Raw genomic sequence first — 10,595 nt, forward strand, 5'->3', positions numbered from 1 at the left:
ACCACACCATGTAGGATCACCTTTTTTTTTTTTAAAAAAAACCTCATAATGTATGAGTCTTTTTAAAATTCCTACAGAATGTTACAAACATTTCTGTATCTATGCTTACCAGATTTTGCCTTGTATGGTATTAATCTCTGTTCCAGTGTTTCTCAGATTGTCCCATGAGAAGTAGACCTAATGCTATGAAAATTAAACAAGTAGCCGCCCAAGCTACCCAACTTCATTGGTAATAGAAGTTACCAAAGCTAATTTGTTTTGGCTCACCTTTCGTCCCAGCTCTAGGGTAGCAGAGGTAAGTGGATCTCTAGGAGTCCAAAGCCAGCCTGTCTACATGGTGAGCTACAGGACAGCCAAGCCTACACAGAGAAACCCTGCCTAGAAAAACCAACCCCCCACCAAAAACAAAGTGTTAGTCAAAGGGCTGGAGGGATGGCTCAGTGGTTAAGGCACTGGCTGCTCTTGCAGAGGACCTGAATTCAATTCCCAGCACCCACATGGCAGCTTGCAACTATCTGTAACTCCAGTTCCAGGGGATCTGACACCCTCACCCACATACATTCAGGCAAAACACCAGCGCATTAAAAAAAAAAAGTGTATTAGTCAAAAAGTATTACATTTTTGAATAGTTGGTCTGATAGCTGGACATAGGCAGGAAGATCAATAGTTCAAGGCTATCTCTGACTTCATGGAGATTTCAAAGCCAGAGCTTATCACAAACCAGAACACACACACACACACACACACACACACACACACACACACACACACACACAGACACACACACACACACACACACACACACACACACACACACACACACACACACACACACACACACACAGAGTCACTGTCTGGATAGTAACTCACTGCTTTGTAGACCAGGCTGTCCTCGAACTCACAGCGATCCGCCTGTCTCTGCCTCCCAAGTGCTGGGATTAAAGGCGTGCGCCACCACCGCGCTTTGAGGGGCAGGGGCTGCCTTCTGTATGCATTCCTATAAAAGTAATACAGTACTGTCTACTGACAAATGCTCAGGAACTGTTCTATTTCTTGGGTTGATTTTGGTTTTTGAGACAGGGTCGCACTGTGTGTTAGCCTAAGTCAACCTCAAAACTCAAGACATCTTCCTGCTTCTGCGTTCTTTGTGCGGGTATTACAGGCAGGAACCACCACACAAGTTGAAAGCTTTGTTGAACTGATTCTGTTTACACTAACTGGTATTTAATATATGTGCTAAATTTAAATTTTTTTTTACCATGTACCTAGAACTGCCCTCCTAAAACCAAGAAATGAACATCTCTGCAGAATGATTCCATTATAATGCCTGCATAAGGATTAAAGTGTGGAACGAAAACCATTACAGGAAGACACAGTCTCATAAAATCCCGGAAATTTTAGCTACCACTAAATCCCGGAAAACTACTGAATTGATCAGTTTGTCCTCCAATTTTTATTTCTGGATGTGTCGGTAACTTCCTTCTAACGCCAGAGAATAAACAGCCTTCCGGGACCCGGCTGAGAGAAGCTTCTGCCCACCTAAAATGCAAAAATACCAAGGCGAGCTGCTGTCCTGTCCCGCCCCCTCCCCCCCTTGCTGGCTTCTAACTGGTTCTTGCGGCTCGCGCTCTATCCCGGTTGGTGTTCTAGCTTGCCTGTCGCCCCTGAAGGTGTCCCCCCCCTCCTCCAGTCAACGCTTATTGGTGCGTCGTTACGTCATTGCCCCATCGAGCCCCCGTCATTGGCTCCCATAGGAGGGGGCGGTCTCAACGTCACGGGCTCGGGCCGCCATTTTGACTGAGCAACCATAGTGACAGGAGCCGAAGCAGCAGGTCAGGTTGTCCCGGTCTTCCCCTCCCCCCTCCCCTCGTCCGGCTGACTTCCCGGGCCCTGCGCCGCACAGCCCCGGCCCTGCCATGTCTCAGAAACAAGAAGAGGAGAACCCTGCGGAGGAGACGGGCGAGGAGAAGCAGGTGAGAGGGAGGCAGGGACGGGGGGGGGGGGTCCGCCGCGCGGGCGAGGTCCGCCCCCCGCCGACGCTGATTGGCCGCCCGCGCCTCGGGCTCCGCGGGGATTGGCCACTGCTGACGTCGCTCAGCCTGCGCTCCGGCGCGGCCTGGTGCTCTGGTTTCGATTAGTCAAGCTGGTTGTCATTCTGTGCGATCCCCTGTTTTATTGGCTACTGGGCCATGCGAAGACTGTTCTATAATTGGCCGAGCCCTGGCGTGGGCGGGTGTTTGTGGAGAGGTGAGGCGAATGAAAGGGGGCTGCCTGGTGGTCCTGAGGTGTAGACGGACTGTTTGATTAGTAGAAATGAGGCGACCCGACCACCAGCCTGGAGCTCGGCTTCCACCCACAGGAAGAGACAGGCCAAGGTGAAGACGTTTAAAATGAACCAGTTACTCGGGGAGGGAGGGGAGAAGAGTGATCGTTACCTAGGCTAGGTTCAGGTGGCAACTTCCTCAGACCCTGTTTTGGGAGGGATGATTTGTTGCTGCTCAGCGTCAGTGACTTGCAGAACCCCTCGAGTTCCTCCGCAGTGGGATATAGTCCACCCACCATCGCCTGAGGAAAACCCTGCCGCCAACTGAACCCTTCTTGGGCTCTGGACTTGAGTTACTTAACACTGAAGTCGAGGATCTGTACCAGTTTGTCCAGAGAAATATCCAGTAGCCAGGCGGTGGTGGCGCACACCTTTAATCCCAGCACTCTGGAGGCAGAGGCAGGCGGAGCTTTGAGTTCGAGGCCAGCCTGGTGTACACAAAGAAACTCTGTCTCAAAAGAAAAAACAACAACACACAAAAAAACCTAGTGGTGTGTTAATCTCTGTTTGCCTCTCGCCTGGCTGCTTATGGAAGTATATCACTTAAGTGGCTATCTCTGTAAGAGGCCAGATGCCTGGGATCCCGCACAGTGAGACCAGATGGCTTCTGGGCGTTTGAGTGAGGAAGGAGCCTCTCCGAAGACCAGTCAGTCCCCTTGCCCTGAAGGACAGCCAGGAACTTGGCCACTTCCTGGTACTGCTAAAAGCCCTGGCCAGTAGCTTTTTTTGTCTTTCCTACCATCGTTGCTGAGTGAGCTGTGACTTGCTCTGTGGTTCAGTTACCGTGTTTGGGTGCCACCCTTAACCAGTGCTCAGGCCACAGGCTGCCTCCTTGCGTGTAGCGTAGGAACTAGCTTGCTTCTGTTCACGTTATGCAGTTATCTTGCACGTTAGGGATTTAGACAAAAGTCTTAACTTAAATTGCGGAGAAGCCAGAAAAATGGCCCAGTGGTTGCTCTTGCAGAGGATCTGGGTTTGGCTCCCAGCACCCACATGACGTCTCAACAACCATCCATAGCTCCGTTTCTAGGCGACCTGATACCCTTCTGAACCCAAGGGTACCAGGCAGCCTCGTGGTACACTACTCACACTCATGCAGAAGACATACATACATCATAAGTAAAATTTTAAAATATACACACACTCTGTAAACAGAACAGTGTGGAGATGGTTTATGAGCAGGCAGCTGTCGGGGGGAGGTGGTGATATAAAGGCTATCAGATAGTGGAAGTCATTGTGTCCAGTCTTTGATTTCAGTTGGCTTGTTCTCTTCAGGATACGCAGGAGAAAGAAGGTATTCTCCCCGAGAGAGCCGAGGAGGCAAAGCTAAAGGCCAAATACCCAAGCCTAGGACAGAAGCCTGGAGGCTCCGACTTCCTCATGAAGAGACTCCAGAAAGGGGTATGCGGCGCCCTCTTTCTGTGGCACCTCGGATGCAGCCCCTAGAGGTCATCTGCATGCTTTTCTGTAGGCTTGGTTACCGGGCAGTACTAGAGATGAGTTAGAAACTTGGAAAGAGGACAGTAGACTGTCTGAACCCCTGCAGTGATGCCATTCCCGTTCTGGCCACCGGAAATGGAGGGTTAACACTGGGCATTGGGTTGGTGGAGGCCGGGACTGAAGGGAGCGTGGTAGAGCAGTTGCCTGGCTGAGTGGTGGTGGGGTGAGGGGCTGTGCACTTCTTACAAACCAGAGGTAAGGTTTAGAGTGAGTCATCCAGAAGACCCAGAGAGCTTCAGCTCACCAGTGGGCAGCCTTCGCCTACTGCTCCTGGCACCAGACGTTAGTGTGCTCCTCAGAGAGCTTCCTTTAGCTGCGTGTGGTGACTCATGTCTGTGATCTCAACACCTAAGCTGAAGCAGGAACATTACCTCAAATGCAAGAACAGCCTGGGCCAAAGTGAGGCCCTGCCTTTAAAAAGAAAGGAGATATATATATATATAAATAAAGGGGTAGGGGGCGGTGGAGAAAAGGAGGGCTGGAGAGTGGATCAGCAATTAAGAGAGCTGAGCTGCTGCTCTCCCAGAAAGCCAAAGTTTGGTTCTCAGCACCCACACCAGGCAGCTGTGACTTCAGCCCCAGGAAATTCTCTGGCTTCCGAGGACACGTGTGCACACATAAATAAAATAAAATAAAATAAAACAACTCTTAATAAAAAAGTACACACCAGGGGCTGGAGAGATGGCTCAAAGGTTAAGAGCACTGACTGCTCTTCCAAAGGTCATGAGTTCAATTCCCAGCAACCACATGTTGGCTCACAACCATCTATAACGAGATTTGTATACACAATAAAGAAATAAATAAAAAAAGAAAAAAGAAAACTCAGGGAGAGCATTAAAAAAAAAAAGTACACACCTTTAATTCCAGCACTGGGGAGGCAGAGGCAGGTAGGTAGATATCTTCATGAGACTGAGACCAGTCTGGTCTACATAGTGTCTTCCAGGCCAGCAAAGCAAGACTGTCTCAAAAAAAACCTGAAAGGTAGCACACAGACAGTTCTTCCTCCTGAGTGGAATGACAGGGGATGTTGCCCCATGGGAAAGCACTTGTCCAACCTGCGTCCAACCCATAAGACCACAAAAACAAACAAACAAACAAACCCAACCAGAAGGACCTTCCTCAACAATGGAGGTCTGCCTTCACAGCCATCTTCGTCTTGGTCAGGTTTTTCCCTGCCGTGAGCTGACCGCAGAGTCTAAGGCTAGAGCTAGAGTGTGAGGGTGGCCTGGGGAGGGAAGTGGCCTCCTGTGGAGAGTCCCAGGCACTCAGTCTTAGTCACAGATGCCGGTGTGATGCTGATTTGCAGCTTATCTCGCCTTAAGCGAGCCAGGCGTAGGCAGACTGTCTCACCATGGAACATGTGTGGGAGTCTGGAGAGCACGCTGCTTTGTGAACAAGCCCAGTTCCTATTCCTGGTCTGCGAGGATAGTTCCTAGCCTGAGGTAGCTGGTTTTAGGTTGATCTCTGGGTGCTGGTAGCTCCAAATTGACCCTTCTTGGAGGCTTACTCATTTGCTTGCCCAGCACCGAGGTGTTGCTTTGTCACCTAGTACAGTCCTCACTGCACTGTTCAGAGAGAAGTCAGGGATCCTAATGGAACCTTCCTGAGCTGAGCACGGTACAGCGGGTGCAGGGGTTGTCACCCAGGTTCAGGGACGTAACTGCCCCTCAGACTACAGAAGCCCATGTTTCTGCTAGGACACTGTGACACTGACATGGTCAGAGCATGCTAGACGTGATGTGGCCTTGTGTGCGTGGGGAATGCTTGGATGGCTGGCTTGCGTGAGCTTGGGCTGGCGGTCACGTGACCTTTGAAACCCCCAGAGTTGCACGCTCATCTCGACCTCCCTCCTGTCTCCCAGCAAAAGTACTTTGACTCAGGAGACTACAACATGGCCAAAGCCAAGATGAAGAACAAGCAGCTGCCGAGCGCAGGACCAGACAAGAACCTAGTGACCGGGGACCACATCCCCACCCCGCAGGACCTGCCCCAGAGGAAGTCCTCGCTCGTCACCAGCAAGCTTGCGGGGTAACCTGGGCCCCTCTCTTCCCCTTCCTCACCCACTGGACTTTTATATATTGTAGGCAGGGAATGGGCGCCTAGTCAGAGCTCAGCTGGCCATCCGGGGAGACGTTCTGCTGGGGCTTAGGTTGGAGAGGGGCTCTGAGCCCATGTCTTTATTGAAACTTGTACACCCTCACTGTAACCCAGGAGAGACCCAAAAGTAGGAAAGACTAGAGGTGCACAGCACTGCAGCTTTTCCTGTGGGGGGCGCTCCTTTTGGAGGAGTAAGTCCTCGGAGGCTGAGCCTCGGAGCAGTGTGGCAGGCTCAGTGTCCCAAGGCTGACGAGACTGTGGGGAGGTAGAGGAGGAGACGCTCTGTGCTTCTAAGTGTGCTGTCCCTGAGGCCTCTGTGCATCGTGTTCCCGTCGTGGGTGTTTGGGGAGCCTGTGGAAAGGAGAGGGGTTTGCTTGCCTGAAACTACAGTGCCCTCCTAACCGCTGCTGCGTCCCCCAGCAGCTGCCCTGCTTCTCACGGAGTGTCAAGTTAGTCACTCATGAAGTTGGTATCGGTCCTCTTCCAGCATGCTGCTTTTGAAAGTATTATGGGCTAGTGGAAAGAATTTAGGAGTTGAAATACCCGGGCTCTCATGCTCAGCAGCACTGATATGTGAGCTTGGCCAGGTCATGGAGCCTCTCTGGGTTCTGTCCCTCATTGGTAAACAGAAGCAAACATGTAACGGCTAAGTCTCACCAAGTCTCACTCCTAACCCTGCCATAGCTGCTGCTCATCGTAGAACCAAAAGTGAGGCAGGCGGGTGGCTGGGCCTCGGCTCTGTGAAGCCTAGAGGGCGCTGCGTGGGAAGAGGCAGTGAGGGTTAAGGGCATCGCCTCAGGCAGCAGAGTCTCATAGGCACATGGCCTTTTTGGAAGAGGGCGAGAGAACAAACCCGAAAAGGCCCTGGAGGTGGCTCCGCTCCACCCACCTTCCTGGGTCTGCAGCTGGCCCTAGCTGCTGCAGGTCGGATGGGCCCATCACGTGCGTCCACGCTTCCGCTGTAATCAGATGCTAGGTGTGCATCAGCCATGGAGGAACAGAGAGGGTGAAGGGAGCTGGTCCCCAGAGCTTAGTGCTACTGCCAGCTGGGGCAGCTGGTGCTTAGCAGACGGTTCCCTGGTGGAGGCTACAAAGAGGGTGTAGGGAGGACACAGCAGCCTGTCCTGCTGTGTCATCACCAGTTTGGCCTGGATCTCACTGACTGCCACCTGCTCCTTAGTGGCAGAGAGGGCCAGAGTGAGAAGTGTTCAGGAGAGCAAGATGGTGCACTCTCTCCCCTCACAGATTCTAGTGTGCGAGTTAGTTGATGTGAGCGTCAGGGCAGAAGGCGTGTAAACATGCTCTTTTCTTGACTGACCGTCGTTCAGGTTGGGTAGGCGTAGGCTGGTGAGGAAGAAGTGGGAAGAGCAGGACCCCTGGTCTCCCTGGCCCCCAAACTCCTCGACTCTCATTTGTAATTGTATATAATTTTTGTGGTTTTTGCTTCATTTTCTCATGCTGTCATCCCTAATCAAAAGTCCATGTGGGAAGGGGACAATGCTGAACACCATTGTATAGTTTCTTCAATGTCCCAGCCATGTTGTACATAGATATGTCATGTTATTATATATATAAATATATATATAATTTTGTACGTTTTCTTCATCTCCGATCTTCTCGAATTCTGTACCTTTTTCTCTCCTGTCTGAGCTGCCTTCTCGATTGGTCAGTTTTGTGTCTTCAAGGCTAATGTTCAAAATGAGTCTGGTGTTTAGGAAGGGACGGACAGGAGAGATCGGGAAATCAAGCTGACTTGTAATCCCAGCTGTTCAGAAAGCTGAGGCAGGATGATTTGCTACTTCAAGGCTAACCTGGGCTGCAGAGTGAGTGAGTTCAAAGCTGGCCTTGGGAATTTAGTAAGATCCTGTCTCAAAAAGCAAAGAGGGCTAGGGAATAATGTTCACATGCAGAATGCTTTCCTAGTGTGCAGGAGACCTCCAGTAATATACATAATAGCCAGTGGGTGTGTACACACACACACACACACACACACACACACACACACACACACACACACACGGGAAAGAGGGAAAGGAAGTCAAAAATCAAACTGGTAGTCTTACTCCTCCCTGGCAAGGAAACAAACTGCACTTCTCAGGCTGTTTCCTAGCAAGGAAGAGCCATTTTGGAATCCAGATATATCTGGTCGCGTCCAGGCTGCCCCATCCCCCCAGCAAGTGTGTGGCCTGACCCTGGCCCAGGCCAGTCAGCACCTCAGCAGTGGCCAGGCCTGCGGGGCTCCTGAGACAGGCATCTCACCACTGCACTTGGACACCTCCAGTTACTTGATGTCTTCAGAACTGTTCTGGCCAGGTGGTGGCGGCACACGCCTTTAATCCCAGCACTCGGGAGGCAGAGGCAGGCGGATCTCTGTGAGTTCGAGGCCAGTCTGGTCTACAAAGCAAGTCCAGGACAGCCAGGGCTACACAGAGAAACCCTGTCTCAAAAAACCAAAGAAGGAGAGAGAGAGAAAAAAGAACGGTTGTTCTGTTTTCCATGCGTATATCAAAAAGACAGAAGACATTCTTTTTGTGAGTAAGAAAAGACTGAAATGTTTTTTTTTTCAACTTTCTTATAATTAATATTTAGGCATAATGTCAGGTAGCCTAATGAAGTATTTGGAGAAAACATGGGGTCAAGACTGGGATGGAATTGAAGATGTTTTCCCCTTTTACTTGACAGTGTTTTTGTTTGTGTGTGTGTGTGTGTGTGTGTTTTTGTTTCTTTTTGTGTCCATCCACAGTGGCCAAGTGGAGTGAAGCTGCCTGGGGCTCCACCAGATCGCGAGACGCTGCCCACTTGGGTCCTGTGCTGGCTCCTGCCCCTCCCTGCTTTGCACCAGGGGTCAGGAGGTGGCCCGGGTGCAGGCTAGAGAGGCAGAGATCCCTGCCCACTGGTGTCCCAGCGCATGGAGCCCCTTGCGCTGAGCACCAAGACTTTGAACTTTTTGTTTTGTTTTACCTTTTTTTCCAAATAACTATTGGGAGAAAACTCATTGAAATCCCGAGGGTGGGGCTGAGAGGGTGGAGTGAAGACGGGATGAGCTAGGGTTTGTAATTGATAGGAAGGAAAATTTCCCACCATTCTCCTTAACCACAGGGTTGGTGTGGGATGGTTGTGAGGTGAAGGCATTGTCAGGAGACTGATGGGAAGGGCTTCCGCTCTGAAGAGAGGTGTGTTATTTGAACGTGGCTAGTGACCTGGTGTCCGAGAAAAGGCGTCATGCTCTCTACCGAGACCGTGTCTCTTGGTTCAGTGTGAATTGTTCTTTTTAAAAGTGCTGTCCTTGAAACAGGTTTGCTACTGAGCGAAGGGCAGTGAGGGGGGCGCCCCACAGATCCCTGGGGAATTTTTTTCAGTATTTGAAATAAAGCAACAACAACAACAACAAAATACCCATGGAAAAAACCAAAACCAGAAATTCTCTGAAGCAGTTGGTGTGTTTTATTGGGGTTTGGGAGAATGAAGAAAACAATACTGAAGATACGACTGCCGGGGAGACTGGACTTGGCCCTGTAAGGACCGGGCCTCTGGCAGGGCTCCTCACGTAGGGAGAGGGAGCAGGAATGTTGGCATACGGCTCACATAGCCTCTGCCCACCTTACAAAAGGAGAGCTTCGGGGGACTTGATGCCCAAAGCTCAGTCCAGGCTCAGCAAAAAATGGGGCTCCCTTCCCCTTCAGTTTCTATTCCTAAGTTCTGTCTGTGGGAGAAGTGTGAGTTCTTAGTAATAAGCAAAAGAAGCTGGCCTTTCTGCTGCTGGCCAGCGGAAAGCAGCGTGACCCCCGCCCCATGCGATCCGCCCTGCCTTCCTGAAACCCTGCCACTGAAAGAGAAGTACACCACCAATGTGCAGGGCTGGGGGCCACCATAGAGAAGTACACCACCAGTGTGCTGGGCTGGGGGCCACCATAGAGAAGTACACCACCAATGTGCAGGGCTGGGGGCCACCATAGAGAAGTACACCACCAGTGTGCTGGGCTGGGGGCCACCATAGAGAAGTACACCACCAATGTGCAGGGCTGGGGGCCACCATAGAGAAGTACACCACCAATGTGCTGGGCTGGGGGCCACCATAGAGAAGTACACCACCAGTGTGCTGGGCTGGGGGCCACCATAGAGAAGAAGTCTGGCTGTGGGTGTCCATGACACTGGTTTCTCTTAGCCAGCAGCTTTCCAGGTGAATCTGTAGCTGCTTGATGTTTCTGCCTTTTCTCTCTTCTCATTCATCCAGGGGGCTTGATACATCCTAAAAGTTTGTCCTGCTGAACAGAGCTGAGAGAGCATTGAGAAGAAGGGGCTGGGCAGGGCTGGGCTGGGCTGGGCTGGGCTGGGCTGGGCTGGGCTGGGCTGGGCTGGGCTGGGCTGGGCTGGGCACACCTGGAGTCCAGCCCTTGGGGGTGGAAGCAGGCACAGCTGGAGCCTCGGAACATAAGCCCTGCGTCGGGTAGTGGGCACCCAGACTCCACAAGTGGAGGCTCACAGGGGCAAGGCCAGCCTGCTCTGCAGTGAGCTACAGGTCAAGGCTGTGTGCTAGGACTCAGCCTCAAAACAAAACCAAAAATGGATGATAAGGGCACTTGCAGCCAAGTCTCAGTTTGATTCCCAGAACCCACAACAGCGGAAGAGAACTTACTCTCAGCCCCCAGCAGAGGGCGCTGTCACATGCACAGTG

General features: G+C 51.5%; 1 protein-coding gene across 2 annotated transcripts; it reads left to right on the forward strand.

Annotated features, from left to right (window-relative positions):
- Positions 1–1,767: 1,767 nt before the first annotated feature.
- Positions 1,768–9,344, forward strand: ENSA (endosulfine alpha). Of its 2 annotated transcripts, XM_084769778.1 has the most exons (4): positions 1,768–1,973; positions 3,599–3,724; positions 5,685–5,851; positions 8,664–9,344. In XM_084769778.1, exons 1-4 carry the CDS (start codon positions 1,917–1,919, stop codon positions 8,677–8,679), a joined length of 366 nt encoding a protein of 121 aa, XP_084625904.1. In that variant the 5' UTR covers positions 1,768–1,916; the 3' UTR covers positions 8,680–9,344. The 2 variants fall into 2 exon arrangements, with proteins under 2 accessions (XP_084625904.1, XP_084625905.1); XM_084769779.1 differs by lacking the exon at positions 8,664–9,344 and having other exon boundaries at positions 1,769–1,973; positions 5,685–7,525.
- The last annotated feature ends 1,251 nt before the right edge of the window (positions 9,345–10,595 follow it).

The sequence above is a fragment of the Acomys minous genome (genome assembly GCF_964271855.1).
Source record: "Acomys minous genome assembly, chromosome: 19".
Classification (NCBI taxonomy): domain Eukaryota; kingdom Metazoa; phylum Chordata; class Mammalia; order Rodentia; family Muridae; genus Acomys; species Acomys minous.